The 26584-nt window shown below is 38.0% G+C and overlaps 1 protein-coding gene across 14 annotated transcripts in view; it reads left to right on the top strand.

Annotated features, from left to right (window-relative positions):
- Window positions 1–26370, top strand: part of RIMBP2 (RIMS binding protein 2) — a 119075-nt gene extending 92705 nt beyond the window's left edge. For 6 of the 14 annotated variants that reach the window (XM_042865392.1, XM_042865393.1, XM_042865391.1 and 3 more), the window contains 10 exons: window positions 8–157; window positions 3124–3282; window positions 8400–8517; window positions 11318–11464; window positions 14154–14338; window positions 16239–16407; window positions 19783–19886; window positions 21568–21639; window positions 22318–22452; window positions 24822–26370. In XM_042865392.1, coding sequence (XP_042721326.1) covers window positions 8–157; window positions 3124–3282; window positions 8400–8517; window positions 11318–11464; window positions 14154–14338; window positions 16239–16407; window positions 19783–19886; window positions 21568–21639; window positions 22318–22452; window positions 24822–25010 — 1428 coding nt within the window. In that variant the 3' untranslated portion in view covers window positions 25011–26370. The other 8 variants (XM_042865396.1, XM_042865394.1, XM_042865398.1 and 5 more) reach the window with 6 other exon arrangements.
- The last annotated feature ends 214 nt before the right edge of the window (window positions 26371–26584 follow it).

Below are 26584 nucleotides of genomic sequence, written 5' to 3'. Positions count from 1 at the left end.
TTGATAGATGGAGAGGAGGAGTGTTTTTAGTGAAAGGAGCAATGCAGCACAGTACGCTAACTCAGATGATGAGGAAGATGGATATGATTCTCCTAATGTCAAAAGGAGGGGGGCTTCAGTTGATGATTTCTTGAAAGGATCAGAACTTGGAAAGCAAGTGAGTAACCTGGTCTTTTTATTGTGTCAGTTATTTAATATGACATGAGTTATTTTGTGAAGCTCAGCATGATCTTCAGGGCAACTAATTATTGTAACCATAATGGTATAATTGTGTGGCAACAGATTAATGTCCTGTTACTGCTGCATTAGACTTTCTGATGAGAACTGAGTGCTTGGTACCATGTATCTATAGACTGTTATACTACGCAGCTGTTTAAGTACTGGAAATGCTTTTTTTTTAAAAAAAAAAAAGTCACATTTGGGCTCTGGGATTTGGGATTTGTGTATTATTATTGTGTATGAAAGAATGCTGTAATGTTTTGGGGGGAAAGAACGGAAAGAGGGAAGGATTTTTTAAAGCCGTAACCTGTAATGCTAATTAGCAGAAAATCATATATACTTAGGGAAGGATGCTGTAAGGAATAGAAAGATGTAGCAAAAGAATTTTCCACATCTGTGCAGCTTTTAGTTTGATCCAACTCGAAAAAAACAAGAAGTGATTTCATAAGTTACTTTCAAGGGAGTTGTAAATCCTAGCTAGATGCTTTCTTGTGTCTTGGGATGGCTGAAGAATCTTGCTAGCCAGACATCTGACTTCACATTTTGAAGGCTCTGAGCAGTGCCTTTCTTTGTACCACTTCTAAAACCTTGTGGAGTTTTGGCTCAGCTCATCACAGAAGCTCAATTATTTATTTCTGTACAAACATTGCTCCAAATCTCAGCTGTTCCAAATCTGGAGCTTGAGGATTTCATTTAGTGTCATCTTTACACGGAGTGGTTTCCATTTTCTTTTTAAGATATCCAATCATGCTATGCTTACAAAATGTGTTCACGAGTGAGACGCATCTTTACATCTGTATACAATTAAAATGGTTCTAGGTGCAAAGGAACCAAGATTTTTTATCAGGCCTAGTGATCTCACTAAGAAGGCTCAGTGTAAACTGTGCATAGTGTTTGTAGTGGGACAAAGATAAAATTAGGGTTTTTTATGTTAACAAATATATATATCTTTGTACTTGACCAAGTTAAACAAACTTGGGTATATCTACTGTAAGCATACTAAGTTGCTGCAAGTAGACCTTAGATCATCCAAAGATTATTTGGGATGTGTCTGCTTTACTGAGCTCTAAAAACCAATGCAGACAGCTTGGATATGAACATTGAAAGTCAGGGAACCCTTAGATTTATGTTCTTTGAAGCCTGAAGAGATTAAACTTTGCTATCTACTAGTTATGTCCTCAAGGCCAGATTTGAAATCTATCTGGCTTCAAGCCTTCTCAGATATAATTAGAATTTTGTGTGTGTGTGTGAGGCTGAAAGAATTCCTCATTGCTTTAAACACTAAAAATGTGCTCTGAGGAACAGCAGCCAGATTATATCTTGTGAAACAGCTGCAGTGTGTTAAGTGCAAATTGATTATTAAACGTTTGCAGCTTAGTGAGATACACCTATTTGAAGTTTAATTGCTCATTTACGTTGTTTATGAAAGATCACTTTTACCGTGTGGTTTGTTAGTAAAGAAATAATTGGAAAAAAATGGAGAGACGTAATCTGTGGTGGTTTTCTCCATAAGAAATTATTAGTTTGATATTTTTATTGTAATGCCTTTGTGCTGCTGGTATCTTCAAGAATTGCTATTCTGTATTCCGATCTGTAATCAAATGTCTCAGGCTTTGTATCAGTTTACTTGCCTTAATTTATAGATGAGTGGAAAAAAACACCTGCAGATAGATGCAAGTGATGTTAAGGTTTTTCTTCAAGTGTTTGATGAGCATTAGATATGGCCACTCATGGAGATCCTTCACGTTTGGCGTTTTGTGTTTTGGAGGTGGAAATATAGATTATAAGCTCCTCATTTTGAAAATGTCCCATGAGGAAGGGTAGCATGGATCAGAGATCTGAAACAGTTCAGTTATTGCATGTGAAGTTTGTGTGCCCTTTTCCATACAGATTATACAGATACAGATCTTAGGCAGAAGTGCACAATTGTTCCTTATATAATATGTCCTAGTTACGTTTCATAATTTATTTAATTTAGTGCTTGTATTAAAAGATTTCTTTAAATAATTGGGTGGCTGTTTAGCAGGACTCTACTGTTGTTAGTAGCACACTAGATAAGCTGTGGAGGCAACTTGCTAGGTGTGATGGTCCAAGCAAGCATGGATTTATTGCAGCAGTACTGGCATTTGATAATCTGTGAGAGTTTTTTATTCTATTTTGTGATCTCGAGATGTTTTACTGCAGACATTCAGCTTCATTTTAAAATGTATCCTTGGAAATACAATGAGTTTAGTTTATGATCTGGTTTGTTGGACATAGCACTCTGGCTAAGCAGGAATTAAACCAAGGCCACACCTACTTAACAGTTTAGTAGCAATTCAGTGAGACATATATTTTCCTCTTTATCTTCCATCTCATTGGAACTTAAAATATTCAAACTAGTTATAAAAGGCCATTACAACTGTAGCCAGTCCATTCCTGCAATGTTTAACAGAATGAAAGCTTCAAATTCCATCAGCTAGCTATATTATACAATGATGGTAACATGCTGCAATAATTAAGTGCTGATCACTTTTAAATCATTATGTGATGTAACAAACAGCTGTGAAGAACAGATGATATGTGAATTATCCTAGGGCTTTTACAATTTGGTCAGCAAGTCTACTGATGCATGAAGGACCTCTTTAGAGGAATTTCATCAGGACTAAAGCTAGATTTGATGCTCTGAATGCATCTTTTTGGACCACCTATGGATTTGAGACTGGGTTTCTTGAATTAAATGGGAGCATAAATGGAAAAAAAAGGTTTTATTCATAAAACAAAAGAGCAACCTGCATGATGTCATTTACATGCAGTATTACTGTGATGTTCAAACCAAGGAAGTACTTCTGGTCCTCATAGGTGGTTCACAAGGAATTTTAATTTCAGTCATTAAAGATTTTTCTTTCTCATTCTGCTGAATAGCCTCACTATTGCCACGGCGAAGACTACCATACAGAGAGCAGCAGGGGTTCTGATTTGTCTGATATTATGGAGGAAGACGAGGAAGAGCTGTACTCTGAAATGCAGCTGGAGGATGGAGGAAGACGGCGAGTCAGTTTGACTTCACACAATGCACTTAAGGTAAGTGTGACTGCAGGGAAACCTTAAGAGTACCTCTGGGGTTTTTTTCTTCCTTCAAAGCACTTTTTCAGTCAATTACGGATTTTGAAGATGATTAAAAATAAGTGCTGTGTAGACTTAGAATTTGTTTCTTCTCTTTTCTTTTTTTCCCCTCTCCATTGTTGGATATCTACTCTTGTAGCTAGTTGACTGTTTTTCTATATGAAATTGTGGAAGTTGCAGTTTTTGTTCCATATCTGGGATCTTTTTCCTTGTTTATATGACAATATATTGCAAGTACTACTCAAATAACGAGTTGATTATATAAACATGCATACCTATAGGGGGAAAAAAAATCCACCTACAACAATTTAGGCTTTTCATATCAGATGTGTTTTTTCCTATTTTCAGTGCCATCTCTTTCTCTGACTTCAAAGCACACTTGTAAGAAGGAGATTTGGGGTAATTAAGGAATCACCAAACAGGAAATAAGTGTCAGAAATTCCGTTTTAACACTGTATAAGAATATTAATCATGAAAGACAACAATTAGATATATGCAGAACACTGAGCTTACTGAATGCAGAGCGTGCATTTCCCATAGTATGTCTGCTCGTGTAAACTGTATTTGCTTTTTATGTGTGTATCGATTACACTAAATTCTTCTCTTAGCAAGCTGGATAACCTGAATGATAAGGAAAACCACAGGTGGATTTTTCTTCTAGTATTTAGTTGTTTAACAAAAAAACAGTGCTATTTTCACACACATAAAAGAATTGTGACCATCGAAACTGCTTTCGTGTACTGTAAACTCAGCCCTTCTATTCTGACACTATCTGGAATGAGAGGGGTACTTTTTCAAAACAAAACTAATGGGTGTTTCAGTTTTTCTGCTATCATAAAGGTTGAATCTGAAATCCTTCTGCATGCTGCTTCTGACCCTTCCTCTAGAGAAAAAGTAAATTGTCCTCAGACTGTTCTTGTGATTCATGCTTCAGAAACGATACCTATTCCTTAGTTTTATGATAGTATCGCTAATTTTTGATATCTAACCAGGCCCTTAATTGGTGTGATAAGTCATTCTAGACATTTTGAATTCTGCTGGCATACCTCTGTTTATGTTGTGGTCTATGTGGAAGGTGTGGTGCTTAATCTGCAGAAGCAGAACTCAGTGTGTGAGTGCTTCCTGGGGAAGGGCTCATGGATGTCGGAGTCCCACGTGGAGAATATTACCCACTGTATTGTTAGGGTTTTGGATACATGCTTCACATCAGATTCTGATCCCAAAGTGCTCAGTAATTTCCCCTTCTTTCACGAGATCCAATTTTGCTTTTCAGCAGCAGTAGTTAGTTAACGGCAACAAAAAAAAGCATATTTACTAGGTTTTCCATAATGTAAACAGGTTTGTGTTCCTCTTGCATCTGAAAGTATGCCAACCATGCACTTTCAGCTGTAATTATTTTCTCCTAAGGAAATAGATATTCTCAAGTAACAAGAAAATGTTTTGCATGCAGGTAAATTCTTGCTTTATTGTGAGATTGTTATTTCCTCCAGTGGTTCCTTAAAACAAAGGCAGGTGTCAGTGATAAAGGGAAGACTGAGCTAACTTACCAAATCTGAGTATTCTAAAATGAGGAATACTTGAACTCAGACAAAACTTCCTGCTCATATCTATTGACTTTTTCGTGTTTCTATGGCAGTTTGTCATAAAAGTTTCATGGGACTGATGCACGTTTATAACTTAAGACAGATCAGACATACATTGTCTCTCCTTGGAGTCCAGCAAAGATGCTACATAGGTTTCTTCTGTCCCACCAACGTGTGTTTAGTGTAATTACAACACAAAAATGTCAAAAGCATTATTGTGTTCAGAATGCTTATTTTATTCAAGATGGGATAGTTTGTACCCACTTCTGGTATAAACAGAGACTTTTACTTAGTTCTACTAATAGGCTGATTTTCAAATACTGGCTTTATCAAGCAGGTACAAGATTATGATGGGAGATTTGAGGACAGTGCCAGACCAAGGGGCATCAGAGAGCAGCCAGCTTCTCTGGCTTCTTTCTCTGGAGGCCAAGCTTTGAAAATGATGCTTTTTTTAATATTTTTTTTTTTTTTAATTTTCTAAAGGAATCTAAAGCTTCTTTAATGATGTTTGCAGAATTTCTCTACTGTGGCAGGAGTTCTAGGGATATTTGGTACTAATATAGGATAATATAATAGATGCAAAGCAAGAAAGCTTGTTAGAACAGAATTTTCATTCTCAGATATGGGTTCTGGCTACAAAGAAAAATTAAATTCCAGTTTGTCATGTGGTAAGGATCATACTCAGCACTAGTGCCATGTTTTAATGCCATTCTCATTCACCACGCTGGAATCTGTATGCAGCTTCTGTTGCTTTGTTTTAGATGCATGGGTTTGTTCTTGTTAGAGCATCGCTCAGTTGTTTGTACTGACTCCTCGTGGTATCTGACACACAGAAACTTTCTTAATCATGTCTTTATTTTTCACAGATTCTCATTCAAAGCATGACATCCTTTTCACTTAATAAGCTGCATGTCTTATGTTTGCCATTGCTCTAAAACTAATTCTGTCTTTATTTTTCTTTTCTTCTCCCTTTTCCCTCCCATTTTATTTTTGTCACACACTCTTTATTCCCTCTCTGGTTTTTAACATTACATAATCTTAAGGAGTGCAATAAGAATAAGACCACTGACGCCACTTTTTTGGAACAGCCTGACTTTTCACAGCAGATACATCACAGTAAAAAGCTGTTCAGTATTCCAGAAGTAGCTGAAGAGGATGGTGAATACTCTGAACTGCTGTACAAGCAGGGTTTAGGTATGCCCTATAAAAAGAAATCCACAATAGCTAGAGACTCTAGACCACCTAGGCCCTACAATCAAGATCAGCAGCACAACTTCTGGTACCCAGCCAAGCACAGAATTTCAGACATGGAGGATTTTGCTGCAGATGACAAAGGATGCAAATATAGCCGGTCCTTATCAAGAAGCCCAGACAGTGGACTGGACTGTGGAAGTGAAGAAGAGGAATCTCGTTTTACGTTCAGATACACTTGCGATTCAGTTTCTGCCAGTGTTGCATCTAGCTGTTGTGCAGACACTGCTGATTGTTCCTGCAGGAAAAGCATGAGGCCATTGCTTGCTCGCAGGAAAACTTTAACAAGGCAAACCAGCATTGAAGAAGATTTTGGTGACTTGGGATCTTCCTTTGTAGAGCCCAGGAGTGAACAGGTCAAGTCCAGTTACGAGAAAAAGTATGAGACTCAGAAATGTAATAGACCAGATAATTTGTCCAATGAAGATGTTCAGGGAGGCTGGAAGAACGACTTAAAAATGGCTGACTCTAGGGCAGCTGGTCCTCTTGCAAAGTCATCCCACAGAGATGCAGAAGACTCTTTGGTGTGTGAAGTAAATCTTCCTTCTAACATCTGCTTGCCAAATCAGTTTTCTTTCTCTTGTATTTTTTTCTGTTGGTTTTGTTTTATGGGTTTTTTTTCTGAATTAATTTTTAGAGTCCATCCTTTGGACCTGTCTGCTGCATTTTTCCCATTTTTTTCCTCCCCATTCATTTTTGTTTATTATTCTGCGTTTTGCTTTACAGTCATCTTTTATGTCATGCTAAAATCAGTTTAATTTGCTTTACAACAATTTTCCCACAGAAAAAAATTACAATAATGGCTGCTTTTGTTAAAGGACAACTGAATCTAAATTTTAATTAAGGGTTAGCTGAACTACAATTTTTCCCAAAGAATGTTTTACTTTATTTTGCCCATCCAAATGTTGCTTTAAAAAAAAAAACAACAACAAAAAAAAAAAAAACAAAAAAAAAACCACTGCATTTTAACTGGAAAAATATTTCATCAGTAATTTTTATTTTAAATATCTCAAAGAATCCATTTCGTCATATTCTTTTTGTTCATCTCACTCACTGAATTTTGAGGATGTGCTCTTTATCATGAATCATCTGTGGACAATCAAGACTCCCCAGTGTAACAGTGACCCACGTTTGTTGAGTCACAGGTTTCATCATATTTCCATTTCCTCCCTTCTCTCTGCGCTGTTGCCACTTCGACTTCCTTTTTAGATCATCTCTTCTTGCCTTTGAAGTTGCAGTCTGCATCTCTGCATGAGAATGCAGGCAAACAGCTTCTTCGAAAGGGAGAGGACAGGGCTGTTCCATACCTTTCAAGGATGCCTCTGTGTAATCCTGCCTAATTGTGTTTCTGTCCATTAGTCTGGCAGTCTCTGTGCTTTTATAGCTGTATCCATAGGCTTCCCAGCTCCCAAAAGTTCAAACACGTTCTTTGCCCGCCCTGTGTGCAGCAGTCCAGAGTGGAAACCACAGATCAAGCGTGTTTCATAGAACAGTAGAAATCAGCTGCCTGCTCTTCTAGCCCAGCAGTCTATTCTGAAATGATCCTTAAAGATTTCTCCCATTAAAACCGATCCCCAAGCTGTATTAATCTCAGTGGCTGCATGATGAACTCTGGAGAGCATTAAAATAGTATCATTTCATTATTAAAGTAGCAGTGTTTTCTGCAAGGGTAATGAACAGAGGGAGACAGCTGTGATGTGAGATGAAATGTGTCTACATTCCCTTCTACATGTTTCAAGAACATCTAAAAGGCTTTAACAATCAAAAGCCATTATAGAAAAGCAGCGTGCTCAAAGGCAGAAGGATGTATACTTGTTCACATGCTGCAAACTGGTCAAAGCTGCACAGCTGACAACAAAAAATTGCTTGCCTTTTCAGTGCAGTCCAATATCATGAACTCTCGTGACTGGTCGCATGACTCTTCAGGAGGTTATGATGTCATTTTAGCAGCAACAACAAAGGCAAAAGAATGTTTCCAAAATTCTTTTCTTTTCTTTTTGTTCTGGTGTGTGACTACTGGTTGCAAAACTGCCATAAATCAGGGAACCATTTTTGCTTTTGCAGGTTTGCCAGGCAACAGTATTTACTTTTCAGCTAACCTTTGAGTTAAAAACTAAGTTTAGTTGCCTTTAGAGCTTTTGCTTCCAAATATGATTGACCTGATTAATGTCCAACCATGTAACCATAATGTTATCATGCATGTAATTTACAAACCTGTTTTTTCTTTTGTTGTTTTTTTAGCTTTTAGGTAATCCATCATCTGCAGGACGGCCTGAAAGGGTGGAGCATGCAGGGCGAAGGTCCTCTCATGGCAGTGCAGTGCCACAAAGGTCTCGACCAATGTTGGTCCCTTCCATTGGTTAGTTGGACAGATTGGTGCATTTCTGTTCTTTGCAGCCTCAGAGTTGGGGAGGCGATCCTTACAAAGGACACTTGTCTTGAGCGATGGGGTGAGATGGAACTAAAAGCTTCTCCATCTAAATACGAGCTAAATATAAGTGCACTAATATAAGTGTCTCATGGGGGCTGAATTGCTAGGCACTGACATCACTGGGATTATTTTCATTGAATTTAATGGGTGTTGCTGGGTGTTGCTTGGGTTAGATGCTGTTAAATCTTACCTAAAAAAAATAATAATAATAATAATAATGCAGGCAGAAATCCCACCAGTAAAATAAATGTACTCATTTGATGATCCATTCAGCCATCCATCTTCCCATTCATCAACCGTCATTTTGCATTTACTTTCCATTTTCTTGACTACTTTTTGGAATTCACCAGGAGAAAATTGAAGCTCTTAAATGTAACAAGTTGGTAGAACTTGCATATGTTTACTATATTTCATCTCTATTTCTGGCTTATTTATGACTTAAAATTTATTCTGGTGTATACCAGGAAATCCAAAAAGTCGTGCAGAAAAGATAATGGAATCAAGATAATATGGCCAAATACATATTTGTAAAACTTGCACTCTATGCTGACAAATAAGGAACATTCAGACTGAAAAATCAGGAAACACATGCAAAACAAATGCAGCAAGAGTAATGTGAGCTGTGAGCAGAACATTACTCCACGAAGATGTAAAATCAGTCTCGTTCTTGTCCCTAAACCATGCTTTAATTTTTGAACACTGTTCACATCAGCAGCAGGAGCAGAAAGCAGTGTTAGGCAGTTCTCATCTGGCATCTGTGTGGATGAGAGGCATCACCAATGGGGATTATCAGAAGGAAAGAGACTGATCATAAAGGAGTGCTTTTTTTAAAAAAAAATACTGAATAATTTTCCCTTTTTATGAGCTTACACTAAAATGCCAGTGCTGTCAAAAAATAAAAAAAATAAATAAAAGCAAAATCCCCTTATTGGGCACAATTATTTTGATACTTGTTATCGGGAGTTATTATTAGTGCAACTGTAGGTCACAGTACACACAGCTGTAATACAAGAAACTGCCTTAATAGCTGCAGTGTAACAACATGGTTTGTCAGAGGCCTGATTCTCTCCCCACATCCTGCTATAAACCAGGATCATACAGATATTAATGGAATAACTCTGATGTGAAAATTGCATAGAGGAGAATCGGTTCCAGGGAGGCTCCTGTGCTTCTGTTGACAGGCTGCTGTTAGCTGAACCAAACAGCATTCAGATGGTGGTGGTAGGACTGTTAAATTGTCACGTCTTTTTTCTTTCTTGTCCAAAAGCAGCCTTTTTTTTCTTCAAGAGTAAAGATTCTGTTTACATTTGGACTACTTAAGCCAAGTATCTAATTTTTTTATATAAATAGTGAGAGAGTAGGCAGGCTTGTTTGAATTAGTACTTTGGGTTTCCTCTTAATTAAAAAATAGGGAAGTAATTTGCCAGAGTTCACTTTCTGTCAACAAAGTGAGGACACAAATGGCAGCAAGTCATGACTGCTCTTTAGCGATTCAGTAGCAATCAATGAGGAGTCAGATAAAGAAATTAATTGCTTATAATCAATCAAACATTATTAAACAGAATCTTAAGTCCTACATTTGTTCTCCTTCAGTGCAACTTAAAGTATAAAAGGCTGAGATATCAAAAGGCCTGACTTCTGACTAAAAAAATTGGCAATTAAAATAGCTGGGAGACATTTCTCACTTCCAGCATCACACTGAAGTAAAACACTCTGAGAATAGACAAGGGAGATATAAACACTGGATAAAACTCTGCACAAAGTTTGCTTCCTACAAGTTTACTGGACGAAATTGTAGAAGATATGAAATGTCCCAGTTAAATGTATTTAACTCATTTATCAATAAAGCAAGTTAAAATTATGCTGTCCAAAATCATACAGTAGAGGATTGCATAAACTTGAACTAACTTTCAGAACTTCCACTGACACAGAAATTTCCCATGAATAAGGGCTGCACATAGGATATTGGAAGAATGAAATTACTGTAGTTCTACCATTACAATATGCCAAAGTTTGGACTGCTTAAATATATGAAACTATTTTATTGGCTTCAGTATACTGCTCCAAAATGTGGATCCCAATTGTCTTGGCAGCAGCTTGTTCTTTTACCTGTGTGCCTGGAGCATTTACTGAGTTATTCTGCATCACTTACTACAGGAAGTTCTTAAAGCAGCTCTGGAAGGTTACATGAGTGGGAAAGAACTTCAGTGCTATAATATTGTCAGGATTCCAAAGATAAGTCTTTCTTCAGATTTTCCAAAATGTAAATTATTTGAGGTATTTTCTCCATTAAGCTATAAATACTTTGGATTAGTTATTGTTGAAGGTAGGATTTAAGTAAATTAATTAATTTTTGTTTTTAGGTTGATACTTTAGAAGGTGAAACACAGTTTACAGTGCTCTTGACCTTGCAGATCGGTCAGGTAGGATTATTTGAACCTCGTAATAAAAGATGATTCCTATCCAAAGATCTAACTGATAATATTTACCCTGTTTGAATTTTAAAAAGCACAAAATTTAGAAGCTTTTAAAAAGGAGATACACCTTTCTGTGATTCCCCTGCTGAAGGAGGATCTCTAGAAGCTGAGGCGTCTGGCAAAGCTTCCCCAGCGTTTAGCCTTCCTACTCTATGCCAGTCAGAAGCAGGTAGGGCAAAGCCTGCCCACAGGAGCCTCCACAAAGGCAACAGTGCGATATGTTTAATAGATCATTCCCTTTTTCTCCATAGAAATTACAATGGACAGTAACAGTGAAGGCGGGCGGTCTCGGTCAGGTAGTGAGGGAAATATTTCACCTGTAAAAGAAGAAGCTTATTATCGCAGCATTGGTGGACACAAGAAATGGCCTCAGCAGCGTACCTCTGAATATAGATACGGTATGCCGAACATTATTCCTCCTTTGTGACAGACACCTTGTAGAGCTGCGTGTTAACAAGTGCGGTTTCTGTATGACAACATTGCATGCAATGCAGAATGCCAGGGGAATAGCTCTTAAATCCTGTCTGCTGCCAGGTAAGTTTCTCCAACTCAGATGTGAGGGACAAACAGCCCTTAGCTCTCTGTCCCGAAACTGCTGTGCAGCCAGCCACCTCTCCATCCTTGGCTGCGTCCAAGCACACTGCGTTGCATGAACCTTTGTGAAGCTACCTCTGCTGCTACTAATGCCAGTCAGTATCTCCTGCACATACCTGAACAGCCATTCATCAGAATGAGCACGCTTCCATACAGGCTGGAGAGGGTCAGCTGTTATGTCACAACCCAGCGTTTGATAATAGGAGAACTGATGGTATTTGTTGCTTCATCAACATAGAAACCATTACATGATCAACAACTCAGTTTTCATAGTTCATAACTCAGTGAATTGGAGTGTCTTTACATTTAACCTATAAGAGCAGCCTAGGTCATATATAGAGTAGGAAACACTTTTTTCTTTATTTCCTCATTTCTGGATGAAGAAAATGGGCCCTGAAAATTTAAGCAAATAGTGATTGACTGTTCAAAACATGGCTTGCTTGCAGTCACCAACTTGTGTAAATCAGTGTCTAGTAATGAATTCAATGCAATGGTGGTAAATTGCAGCAGCTGGGAATCTGGCTGGCTGCATCCAAAGACTAAGAATTTACATACACAGTTGTATGTGTGTATGCGTAGTACATGTCTCTGCAGAGAAATAAGATTTGTAGCTAATGAGCTAATGCTTTCTCATTCAGTGAAGCAAACGTTGACTGTTTTGATTCAGATTATTACAGGCCAGTGCTTTTAACTGAGGTATGTTTGGCTATACTTTGTGTTTGCACCTAATTCCCATTAACTGCAGTCAAAGTAGGATGCAACAATCTGTAGTTTAAAACGAACGAACAAGAAGTCCCACCTTTAACCCATCAGTTTCATATTACCTGTTGGGCATGAGTACAAACCACATGCAGACTGCAGACTGACTGTGAGAGAACACAACAGAGGAATCCCACCCTTTGTGTCCCATTGCTTTCTGTCCCATACGTGCATTTCTCCCTGACTTCCTTTCTGTGCTTTGTGTCTGCATAAAGCTTCTTGGCTGGAACTTTTCCCTGCCCTTTTGCTGTTTTGCATTTTTTCCTTACTCACATTATTTCTTGTTATCTGGACCCAAGAGTCAGTAGCTGTTCCCTTAAAGCTGCGACCCTCTGAAAATATTTTCTGGTAGTTTAAACATCTCAAACATTGAATTTAATCTGGAGTTGTGGCAAAAAGAGAAATTTTAATCGCAATATTACCTACTGAATATTTAAACTATTAAGAGAAATTCCTCGTAAGAGATTATTACAGTTAAAATTGTATTTGGGGAAACACTGATATAGCTACTACATTTTCATTGTTCATAATTTCACATTCTCTAATCTTGTGAAAGATCTTGTAAACTAAATGATCAGTGTTGGTTTAGCAAAGAGTAAAAGTGTGTGGCTCCCATTTGAGTGAGTGGGACCTGCACAATAAGTTTTACTGAAGTGGTCTGTGATTTTAAGTGCTTTATTTTGGGGTCTGAGGCTTCATGTATGTTGAAAGAGCATGTTTGTTTCTGCTGTTCTGTTTTTGTTTCTGTGGAAGTGCTGCCATGTGCTCTTTCAGAGCAGAATTTTAAAATGTTTGAAACCTGTCAATCAAAGCACTCACTGTCAGCTTTTCTGGCCTAGTTTTCTAACTCAGTTTTACTGAAGTTCATCCTCAAGTGTGTTGTTGATTCATGGACTAAATGAATTCTCCAGGTAACCTGAACAGTATGAAAGCTATGAGAAATGAAAAGCTAGTCTTCACCTTTAATATCCTAATTGATTGGATACCTTGCAGTGGACTGGCTGCAGTACAGTGGCAAGTACTGTGATACTCATGGATGATCATGGATGATCATTTCTACCAAGCCTATAATTAAATGCAGTCATAGCTAACCACTGTTCCTGGATTTTATCACATTTTTATAGTGTTTGTGTTGGTTTGAGGCACTGCTGGCTATGTTAACTGACTCTCTTTAAACAAAATAGTAGTGTAGTTCCAACCCTGGCATAATTTAACACTGCTGCACTATGTATCCTCCTACCTGTCTGGAGAGAAGAGATTAGAACTGTGTTTTAAACCCTGCACCAAAAGCATGGTATGTCAGCACAGCTGGGATGTGCTTTCTTATGTTTTGAAGAACAGAAGCAGCTGTGCTGGAAAATAGTTGGATCAAAAGCATGGTTATTTTTGCAGCAATGGCAAAACCTGTCATTCTGTCACTCTTAAGGTGCTACTCTCATTTGCAGCAAACTATAGTAAACCTAAAAAAAAAGCCAATTGTTTTGTTGAGCTGTATTCACTTGTGTAAATGTTAGTGTGGTGTGCAGATCAGCAAACCATTCAGTGCAAGCAGATGATGAATATACTTTAAAAAAAAAAATTAGTCTTACTGTTAAAAAAAAATGTTGAACATGGTAGGACATGCATTGAGTTTTCACTGAAATGCCCAATACGTTTTAAATATTAACTGGAATAGTTGAAGAATGAAGCCAACTTGTATTACTGAGTTGTTGTTTTCTGAATTTACTTTCATAGATGGCTATGGTGGCCATGACCATCTTTCTCCAGATACGTATGAAGAATCAGAAACAGATCCTGGGACAGAAGACCTTTCTACTCGAATATTTGTTGCACTCTTTGACTACGACCCGCTGACAATGTCCCCAAATCCTGATGCTGCAGAAGAAGAGCTGCCATTTAAAGAAGGGCAGATCATTAAGGTGAGATCTAAAGACAAACAGGGCTAAAACAAGGTGTGCTTTGTTCCTACTGGAGAAAACAGCTTGTGTGACTAGAGACCAAGATTATTTTTTTTGTTCTCCAAGGTTCTGCCTGTAAATCTTGTTGGATTTGGAACCTAACACCTCCTGCTAAGGGCTTCAAAATGATTAGGTAATGGGCAAAAAGCTCAAAGTTGCCTTAGGTAGTTATGGCCAGAGTTGCATGCTGTGACAGAAGCCCCCTATGTCCATTGCTACAAAGCCTACAGAGAAAACTGCTAAAGGAAATTGTCCTCCAAAGGTACTGTGAAAGTGCTTAGAGTACCTACAGCTGCTGTATCAAGGTTCAAAATCAGGTGTCTCTTTTCCAGAGTCTTCCTCTTTGAAACTGGAAAAGTTCTTTTCTGACTGATCAGTGTAAGGTGCAAAAGCTGATCCTTGAAGAGGCAGCAGAAGAAACATCAGCTCTGTTCCAGGTGGCAGTGACAGTGTTATGCTCCATCCGTGTCTTTATTCATGCCCTCTATCACAGCTTGCCTCATTATGATTGTGCAGCTGCAAGGCAAATTTGCTCAGCTTGCTATTCAGATTTTAAAAAGCTGGCAGATTTTTTAGTTGAACCAGCAGATGTAAGCATTTCCTCCTACAACCTTGTATCTAAGCTGGTGCAAAATGGGTGGAAATGAGGAAGGGGAGAGGTGGGGCTTCTGGTACTCAGAAGTTTAACTGAGATTTAAGTATTATCTGAAATTGAACCTGAAAAAATATAGACTCACTTTTCACAGTACATGCTTGAAAGATATAATTAATTGTAACTTAAACTATTAAAATATTTACTTCTTTCCACTGTGTTGGATTGCATCCTGTCTGTATACAAAATAATAAACATTTAACGTTAAATACTTCAGATCTTTTGCTTACCTCCTCACTGATACAAATTTATGCCAAAGATATGGAAATTGTTTAAGAACTTTTCTCTGCTGCAATATTTATTTGATAATTACCAAATTTTTTATTTAAACTATTTCCTCACTAATATGTACATGTTTGCCACTGAAATGTCTGGAGAGACCCTATGTAAGTTATTTATGCTGACTGATGTTTAGTTTCTGTCTGGGTCCGTGGTAATTATTATGCAATCTGCATTTTATTTCTCATGACATTGATGTGAATGTGACTTAGTTTGCATTTCCAAATTGCTTTTCACACATCACCTGAGCTTTGGGGTGGTGGTGGGTCAGTTCCATCATGAGCTGTGTGAATGTCCTGTCCATGCATTGCAGTCACAGATGCTGCACTGTGAAGTAGCAATGTGCCAGGTGAGTGGTTGAAACTGAAAACATTCCTGCTCTATAAAGTTACAGCTGATGAAAGGTCACTTTTTCCAACTCTGATTTGAACGGAAGCGATTGGATTTTTTTTGTTTTTAATAAAAAGAAATAAGGAAATTATTTTGCCTAAACAAGAAATAAACTAAAATTAATCATCAGTTCTGCCTTAAAGCCATCATTTTTGTGTGGTACAATCTTAGATAAAGGCCTGTCATTGGCAAACATGAATTTTTAGAAGGCAGAAATTTTATTTAGCTGTTCTGACTGATGGAGACTCGTGCTATTTTTGTAGCTTAATTCATGTTTCCTAGGAAAGCTGTTGGCTTTCAGTGTTGCCACTGAATTTTGTGCTTTTTTAATGCTAACAGAAAAGTCCCATTTCTGCTTCGAAATCAAAATTCAAAGTAACCTAACGGTTTCAGTTCTTTAATTTAAATCGCATCAGTAAAAACTAATATAATCTTACATTTGAACTGTAATCATCTGTGCCTTGGGAACCATTTTGCCTTCATAAAGAATCCTAAATGCTAAAACTTTATTGACCGACATTATTATTATTTAAATAACAGGTTTATGGGGACAAAGATGCTGATGGATTCTATCGTGGAGAAACGTGCACAAGGATCGGCCTTATCCCATGTAACATGGTCTCTGAGATCCAAGCAGATGATGAGGAGATGATGGATCAGCTTCTAAAACAAGGTTTTCTTCCTTTGAACACACCAGTAGAGAAAATAGGTAAGGAGCAATATATGTGCATCAGTTCACATATTCTTGGGTGCTGTTAACTTGGCTGGATCTGCTTTGCCTTTTGTTTTTATTATATGCAGATGCATCTAAATTCTGCAGCAATTTCCTACATTGAGGGATACATTCTGTGTCAGTAACTGGATGACTTGATTCAATATTTAATCTTGGTCACACCTTTTGCTGCAAAGAAGGTTTTCTATCTTCACTACCCTGGCATTTTTTTACAACTTTTTCCTTACCTGAAAGACACAGAACAAGATCCCTGTGCTTTGGAGCGTGCTGTGCTGAGGTGCCTTGTGATATGTATGCTCACTGCTGCAAAGCATACAACGAATCACTTATTTGTCATTATTTATACTCTTCTACGTTTTCCTACTTTACCAATAATTTAAAGGGATTGTGGCAAAGGGTTATGTGTAATGTAATTTGGGACAGCACTACATATTGTGAGATTTAATGGATTTTGCAGTAACAAACCCCTTAAAAAGCAGATTGGCCAAATGATTCCGTTGCGAACCACTTGCATTACATTGTTGTTACAGTGTTGTACAGAGGTACACAATGCAAGTATCTAACTAAGATTTTCTTCTAACTGTACATTTCATAGCACTATCTCAACACGTTACAAAGCTTTCAACATAATTCAAAAGAGTAGAAAGGGCTGGAACTGTTTCAGTCCTGTTTAAAAGTGAACTGTAAAAGTGGTTGCTAAAAACAAGTCTTCCACAATTGTTTTCTTAGATGAAATAAAACCTGATTGTATCCCAAAACATTAGCAAATATGAGACAAATTATTTTTGTTGCTTTTCAAGATATTATTTTCTGAAGTTCCTGTTGTCTATGAAAGGAAAGGACATCTTAAGTTCTTAATTGCTGTCATCTCAGATCTATTTGTTGACTAATGCTACAGAAACACAATGAATGTTCCCAGTCATGCACTTGTAAACCCCCCTGCCCATCCGCTCCGTAGGTACAACACAGACACCTGCACATCCATTTCAGAAGCTTGGGACTGGCAGACAGTGGGTCTTACAGATGTGCCTGAATAGGTTGGCTGTCCGCAGCATTGTTTTGCAGATGTAGTTGTTAACATGAATCTACATTGTCTGAAGTCTGTTGGAATCGGACACCTAACCTGCTGTGGTTACACCTGTAAACACAACTGAAGGGCTGCTGGGATTAAGAAGTGTCTGAAGGTACTTCTAATTCTCTCATGAGGACGGATTCAAATACAGAAAATGTAATCCTCAACAGCCATATTTGGAGCTTACTGCTTTAAGACCTGCTCAGTGCTCTCAGTTCTTACTGAAGTCACTACTGAAGCCACAAATGTATTTAACACCCTATAATTTTAATGTTTTGGCTGTTTAAGGGTCATATTGGACAAGTATCTCTTTGCAGTGCACTCAACCAGCAGCGTCTTCTGAAAGAGCCGAGAAATTCTCTTGGAAGGAGGAAGGCAATTTGAAATGGAAATTTTGCCCTGCTTTACGTTTTTAAGCACTGAGTTTTATTCTGAGATATTTCTGAGAGCTGTTAGCAACCTACCCCCAGCAGTTCACCTTTAAATATTTTAGCAATTCAAAAGCATCGTGTTGTTTTCAGTTTAAAGTGGATTTAAGTTGTTAGTCACATTAAAACAAGCAAAAACACAACAAGCCAAAACAAACCAAAAATGCTCTTTTTAATGGATTGGAGAGAGCAGGTAGTTTGGCTTAATTTAAAACTATGAAGTCTGAATAGCAGAGATCCATGTGCTCAGATCCTTGCTGTCACAGAAGCTGCCCACGTGGATCGTTTAGCAGGCCGTTAGTCTGCTTCATATTGTTGTTCATAGTCTTAATGTCATATCAGACACTTTACATGCTGCGTTCATATGGCTTTATTTTTCTTAATCCTTTGCCCACATTTAATCCTTAAAAGCAGAACTTTGAACAGCTTCATATCTTCTCTTCTTTTATTTGTATGCATTCCTTTCCTGAAGTCAACTGTGACCGTTTCAAAGAGAGCACACGCTCTGTACACCGCAGATCCAGAAAGTCTAAAAGAGGTCTGTGCTAAGAAACAATAACTTGATTCAAGCTGTAAATTAGCTGAAATGATTTGAGCTGTCTAGATTTATATATTTTTTTATGCCTTTGGTCTCTTGGAAATCAGAAGCTGGAAAATACTGTCAGATAGCAGATACATAGGGAATCATTTTTGGATTCTTTCCTTGCTCATGGTCCTTGAGCCCAGACCGTAGGCAGCGTCCTGCCCCAGAGAAGTACTTCAAACTGAGAAGTGCTACTCTTGAGGCCGTCGTCTAAGTGTGGGTTCTGGGAAGCCAGGGAACTGGGTCCTCCTCCTGTTATGGTCCGTGCCTCCATTTTGGATCTCTTTGTGTTCTGTCTATTCCCTTGCATTGGTAACTGGAAAAATAACTCAAATCCACCCCCTGCAAAAGTGATCTCTGACTGAATGCCTCAGTGTCAGCTGGAGGGTGATGTGAAATCTGTGAGCGCATGCTACACTCAGTGTTTGCTCCCACATTAGCTCACCTTTGACATTCGCCCACCTGTCAGAAGTCACAGGGTGCCTCCCAACCTCAGGTTTCCTTTGTCACACTGCATAATGCTCATCAGGCCTGCCCTCAATGCCTGTCTGTAAGTAGCACTAACAAGCATGTTTCTCTTGCTGCAGCAATCATTTGCAAGAATCATGCTAATATCATTCAAATTTAAAATGTGGCCCATTAAGCTACTACTTCACTCCTTTCTTTCTGTTCCCCACAAATTAGACGTGTAAAATTAAACAGGACTTGAGAATGAGTTTTTGTTGTCAAGGAGTCTTGAAAAGTATTGCAGACTTCTGAGTTAACGGTAACCTCTTTTGTCTTGGGACAGCTGAGTGCCCAGTTCTCACTGCAGTCTCCCAGCAGAAATTTGAGTAATAATCCTGTGACCAGGGGAGGGCAGAGGAACAGGCAGTAAGTTTGGTAGCTGTACTGAAATGGAATGAAGCCATAATCAGAAATGTTTAGCTTTGTGCATCCTCACGAACTCGATTCTTCTAACCAAGAATGGCAGACAATTTCAGAACACTTGTTTTGCATTTGCAGATAAATACTGCTCAGATCTGAGTAGCTTGAAATGAAGAGTGCGAGCAAACTGTTATTGATGAAATGCATATGCTGGTTTGAAACCCTTATCTGTGTTATCGGGTTTGTGGTAATCCATGGCATCTTATCTTTGTGCTAAAGAAATACCAACGTTGTCACTGCACTGTTGTGAATGATGTGGGGAAAAAATGCAGACCTTGTGGCTTGTGTTCAAAATAACTTTGATAGCTTCCCTTCCCTTGCTCTCCTTGTGACTGGAACAGAAAGAAACAGGCGCAGTGGCAGGCAGCACTCGGTGACTACGAGGAGGATGGTCGCGCTGTACGATTACGATCCAAGAGAAAGTTCTCCTAACGTTGACGTAGAGGTATTTACATAATTTTTTACTGTGTTTACCATTTATGGAGCCATAATTTAATTGAAACACAGCTGGTATTAGTAATCACTGTTACACGTAACAGCTAATGTGCAGAAAAAAATAATTCAAAATTAGAAATGTAGAGTATTTTCACATACACTCGTATTTACAGCAAATTCATACAAGTAGAATTGTGTTCGTTGAAAAACAACCAAGGAATATCTTTGGTAGGATTTGTTTATTGTGGCTCTCCACAAATTGTCAGTCATGGAAATATGGGCACTGTGTGTGTGCAACGTGTGTAAATCTATCCAAAATGAATTTCTGTAAGGACAAAAACATGGAGTTGTTACAAATAGTAGAGAACGATTCTTTTCCATTCGCTGCTTTGTGTTTCCATGTAAGATGGTTATTTCCAAACACTGTTCTACCTCATGCTGACAAGCCTGCTATCAGATGTCTGTAACCTGCCTTATCATTCCTTCAAAATCAGCCCTTTTTTGCAGCTCAAACCAGCCTAGTTTAGCACAGAGGAGCAGCATTCATAGTATGCCATATTTTTTCTTAATTCATGTTTCTGAGCTTTTGTGACTGTCTTGTCTCTAGCATTTTTTTAAATAAGAATGTAAAAATATCTTAAGCAATCACTGAACATTAGCTAGATTTTCATTTAAACAACTGAGCATTAGCTAGATCTTCATTATGAGTTTATCTTCCATTTACCTACGTGCAGTCTCCCATCTCTGCATATTTGTCACCTTGTCATCAGCAACAATGGAATCTTTTCACATTGTCTCTGATGTTACATGGTAAGTTCCTCACTCAAGATCTGATGCATTTGTCATTTATTGTATGCAGTGACTGTCAGTACAATGAAAGCTATAAAGAAAATACTGCAGTTAGGGGTTTCCCCAGTTATGATTTCATTTTTTTGGTAACTTGATTTTGTTTTTAGAGAGTGAATTTTGGAACATTTGGTACTTTCTACATCAAAACTCAGCCAGAGTTGTCCTCTATGTCTTGGTGAACTAAGTCTGGTTCAAACTTACAGTGTTACAAAGTAGTTTGGGCAATAAATGAAATAAATTTCACTGATACATTGCAAACTTTGTACTCCCTCTGCTGCTTTCCCACAGCCATCAGAATTTAAAAGCTGTTTAAATTAAACACTAGACAATTAAACAACTGAATGCACTGTTCTGTCAGAGACTGGAGATGACTGTTCCACACGTTTACTAAACAGAATCCAATTCAGCTCCATGCTTTTACTTCTTGTTTTGGAAAACAAAACCCAACATTCTCAGCTGCTCTTTCCCCATGCGTCTCCTGTTCCTCCTCTCCAGAGGAGTGACTTTAGGGGAGCTCTGAAGCCAGGCAGTTCACCACCTTACTCAGCACAGCACTGGCTTCCATTTGGTTGCATTGCCCAGTTCTGTGCAGATATATTTTGAGTTCCTTCAGGGTGGGGTTGCATTCAGCTTGTTTGGCACAGTGAGTCCTGCAGCTGCCTGCAACCTGCTAAGAGAGGTGCTTCAATTTCACATTCTAAGAAAGCCCAACGACTGCTCTCACAGTTCACCTCAGTTTCACTGACTGTTTTAATACAAAAGAGTAAAAAAATATTAAAAGGACTTGCTGTTAAAAAGAAAACCATTAATGTTTGTCTAACAAAACAAATGTTTTTTTGCAGGCTGAACTTACGTTCTGCACAGGGGACATTATCACTGTCTTTGGTGAAATTGATGAAGATGGATTTTACTATGTAAGTTGGCCTCTGCTTGTCCCTTCAACCTGCCGTAAGCTCACTCAGAGCTGGGCACGCAGCTCCTACAACTGTGCAGCAGAACCCAAAAGACTTTGCTGTCACTGCTGAGGGTGGCTCACTCTCACTACTTCATCACAGGCTTATAGGGTTGATGCAACTCAGAGCTACTGGTGCATTGTGTAAGTAATAGTTACAGTACACAATTTGCAGGAAAATGTGTACTTTGATCACAGATTAGTCTACATGAATGTATAAATGACTTTAACGGATAAGGCATTTCATCCAGGAAGAGAATCTAGATAGATTCTGCTCTGATGATATTTGAGATTAGCAGTTCAGTAGCGTTTTGATCAGGGAACTGATCCCTACGACTCTGTCATTTGTTTAAGAGAACGAATTTACTCCTGAGAAACAGCATTCCAGCAGTAGCTGTCGGTCTGCATCTTCAGCTTGGATTTCTCCATATCCACACCATGGTAGCTGCAGAAAACAGCCCTGCCAGCTCCTTCAGTTCCCTTTTACAAGTGACTGCTGCTGAGGGCCAAAAAAATAATTTGATTGCCTCAGAATTGCTTCACTGGCTGTGAAATGTAGTCAAAAGTATTTTCTTACCTTCTTGGTAACCTGAATTTCATTTAATTTAAAGCATTCCCCCAAACTTCCGTTGTGTTACAGGGTGAGCTGAATGGGCAGAAGGGGCTGGTTCCTTCCAACTTTCTTGAAGAAGTGCCTGACGATGTTGAAGTCTATCTGTCTGATGCACCCTCACGCTACCTTCATGACACACCGATGCGTGCAAAAGCAAAAAGGGTAAGCAACCAAGTACTGAAAACTTAAATGTTTATTTTTCATTCCATTCTGTCTCATATATAATTTGGACATGAGTTTTAACATTTTAAACCCACTTGCTCATTTTAAATTAACTTTCAAGTATATAAAACATAAAAAGTAGCTTGCTACATTTAAAAAATGAAGAATCTAAAATAGCATTTGATTGCAGTCATAGAGAATCTCAGTTATCATCTAAGTTTAAACAGCTTCTCCCTGGTGAAAGCAGTTACTGCCAAATGCTTCTGAACCAATCTTTTCTATGTGCACTATTTAGACAAAGGCGAAAGTTTTGTGAACAACAGAGCAGTAGAACCATTCCTTTAAGTACAAACTGTAAATGCAGCCCAGTGACAGTGTTCAGCTTTTACTCCTTATGGTTTTCTATTCCAACCAGCATTAACTGCCTAGAGACGTTTATAAAAAACTAATCATGTTTAGTGTCTCATTTTTTGTTTTGTTTCATCACTGCAATACTTTTATATATTATATATTTTATATATATTTTTATTTCTTTGCTCATCTGCTTGGAAACAGAAGAAGAGTGTTCATTTCACACCTTAATAAGGCAATGTAGCCTTCACGTAAGTGAGCAACTGAAGATACCAATAAAGATTTCAATTAAAGCTACCTGGCTATCTAATGCAAGTCTTGAAACTTAGTTGTGGGGGAAAAGAAAAGAAATATGTCTCCAAAATGACTGGCCACTGAAGAAAAAGCTGTATGCTTTTGCTGTATCTACTGAAGTCAATTTAGGGATTTTTAGGAGACAAATCCTTTAACAAGGAATTCTTAGAAATACATCAATTAGACCTCACTTTATGAAGGTCAACATTTGGAACATATTTCTTCATGAGCTAAATGTTTATGTTAACAAGGAAAGGCGAGTTTGATGTCTAACTGCCCTGCAAACCAAAGCTGCATATTGCATTGTTAGCCAACCTGAGATGTGAGAATTCCAAGTCCCTTTATCAAGAAGCACAACACCCCAACCCTCTAAAGTGTCCCAATGAAATGTAAGCTGCGGCCTGCTGCAGTGTACAAGGGTAGAGCTGGCTCAGAAACTCCTTATGATCCAATATACCTACTTCAATTGCCTTAAAGTATGTTTTCCATGATCAATTATACCCCAGTTTGCCTGAGACTGATTTTAAAACAAATTCTAAAAGAAAAAAGTCCCTCCATATGGCCCAGTTTACTCAGATGTTCCTTTAAAATGCTCAATTAAAATACCAGAAACTGTTTGGTTTACCAATGCAATAGAGGTCTCAACATGAAACATGCAGCTCACTCAATGAATGCATTAGACTAAATATATGGTATCTTCAGGTGTACTTTGGGGTGCTTTACCAAGTTGGTTTTTTTTTGTCATTAGGATTAGACCTTGATTTAAAATCAAAGTAGGCTTGAAGCCCCGTTGCTTAACTCACTGTTGCACATGCCAGTAAGCTGCTAATATTTTAACTTGATCTACAAGCTAAGAGAGGTTCCTAAAGCATGGATTCTACTATGACAACAGCACCTTAATAGATACTGCCACATTTTGTCAGCAGGGCACTGTAGTTAGGATAGGATGAGTGTAAGTAAGTAGTTTTAGCATTTTCATTCAAGCACTTTTGATGATTAAAACAAACAGCTCTTTAAGATATCTAGGAATGCTGTCATCAGTTATCGTGCAAGTATTCACCTTCATTCAGCAACTCACAGCTGCAGCATACACATCAAGCAGTCAGGGTCTTTAAGCTTTCTTTGATTGCAATTAAGGTTCATTTTAGCTTTTTTGTTTTTCTTTTCCTTTTTTTTTTTTTTTTTTTTTTTAAAGCCAGTGTGCCATCCTCTCAAATATTATGTATATAAAGTAATGTAGTTAATTTTAAAGAAAAGACATTTAAAGGACATTAAGAAATGTGTGATCATTCACTGTTTGAGTAATTCCTCCTGGAAACAGTTTTGTTTCTCCAGAGTGCTAATCTCTAGTACTGAATATATTTGTTTTTTCTTAAACCTATATTTGAATGTGTCCCTCTTCATTTCTGTACTAGAGCATACTGAAATGCAAAGCCAGCTTTGCAGCTTCTGTGGCCAGTACTGAGGCCTGGGAAGCACAGCCAACTTTCTTTAAAAACGTATGAACAAAATAGGGCTTCATTGGCATGTTTTCTATCGTCTACACTTTTCTCAAAATGTATCTATTTTCCATAAGCCCATATCGTATTTTAAGCCACAAACAAGAACTGAATCAACCCTTTTGTTTAAGTGGGTAATGGGACAAGTGATGTTGCCAACTTTCTTGATGCTAACAGCTTTTAAGCTTTCAAACATTCAATAAATTATAACAATGTACCTAATAGGTTCCTCCTGAGAATACAGGTACATCAAGGAGAGCACCATCCCCCACAGTTCATCTTCATTCTGGGTCACCTACGTCACCTATGGGTTCTGGTAGTCCCGGGAGAGGCAGGGATATGTCCTCGAAAAAGAAAAAGGGGCTGCTTTCCAAAGGCAAGAAACTGCTGAAAAAGCTTGGTGCAGTGAAATGATTCATGTGCTCCTGGACAACTTGTAAAGCTTCCAGTCTGTGTATTTTTTTTTTTTTTTTTAAATATCAAAACTAGGGCTTTCATGACTATGCAGTACAACTTCACCAAACCTTTGCATTCTTAACTCTGACATCAATAGAATCATCTGGATTGCTTAAAACAGCAAGGAAAAATAGAGGTTTTTCTTTAAATTACAAAAAAAAAAAAAACACAAAAACACAACAGCTTTGTGGAATTAAGACCAGAAGAACATGGTTTTGTTTGAAGTCCATTCAGCACCTGCAAGTATTGGATAAATCTCAGCCTTTAGTCTCCTTTAACCATACATAAGGGGAAAAAAAACAAACACCACTAATTCACTGACTCCCAGTTCAGAGATCATCCCCACTGTGTCTACTCTTACTCATTAAAGAAATGGTCTTGAAACTCCTAGTTTAATCAGCCTTGATGTTTTGCCTTATTAATGCACAATGATTTGTACTGTCTAATAAATATACAACATATACTTTGTACGTACTGTGTATTCAACTGTCTCCATCCTCCCTAAATCATGGTAACTTAAGATCAAATATGATGTTGCTGACTCCATTCAGTGTCTGATGTAACTGGGAGTTTGAAAGTGTTGCGCAAAATACTTTTTTTTTTTTTCATATTTCTTTTTCCTTCTTCCAAACCAAAACTCTTCCGTGGATTTATTTTGTCAAGATAGTCACTAAACTGAAATCCAATGCATTCTAAGTTATTCAGAGCCTCACCCTCAGTTTCAAGCACACAAATTCTACCAACTCCAGTTCTGGAGGTCCCTGGCTCACTGTTCTAAATCACCACCAAAAATAATAATAATACTTTTGCTCCCCAACTTTGCTGGTGGAGGCACAATCCTAAATCAAAAGGCATTTTTCATGTTGCTGATGTCAGATTCAAGGTAAAATGCATGTCTCACATCAAAGATGTGCTACATACACAAGCCGTAGCCTGTAAAAAGGCTGCAACAGGTGATAAAAATAACAACTGCAATATTGGCATCTCAGTAAAAAGAATCTTACACTGATGGCAGTCATTGGCTGTTACTATTTTGTAATTCTTGTCCATTTGTAAATTGTTTTTACTGTTTATACATACTTTTCAGACTGCCTTTCTTTTTGTAACTTATGGAAGGTTTGTAAATGAATGATCAAAGCTTCCCCATTGTGTCTTCAGATAATATTGTAAATTACTGTAAGATACTGTGTGCTAGATTGTAACATTAAAGAAAATAAATGGCCTAAATTTGTGGTAAAGTACTGTGTGGGTGTGTGCATGTGTACAACTGTTGTGTAATATATTTTATATAAATAAACAATTTGATATTTTGTAGAGTGCAGCATTTTTGTACCTCCTCTGTACCCACCTTCTGATCTCTCTGAAGAATGAGACGTCACAGGTAAGACACGCACAGCACTGAGTTATGCTTACAGCAGCTGTGCGTTCAAACACTGCACCCTCGTGGAGGAGAAGCAGGATGCAGCAGCAGCCTCCGAGCTGCCATGAGCTGCCTACAGCAGCAGTCACACTAACCCCACATTCACTGACCT

Source organism: Lagopus leucura, unplaced genomic scaffold (assembly GCF_019238085.1).
Source record: "Lagopus leucura isolate 7727_CA_CO unplaced genomic scaffold, USGS_WTPT01 Super-Scaffold_806, whole genome shotgun sequence".
Taxonomy (NCBI): Eukaryota; Metazoa; Chordata; class Aves; order Galliformes; family Phasianidae; genus Lagopus; species Lagopus leucura.
This window is presented reverse-complemented; position numbering and strand designations above follow the sequence as displayed.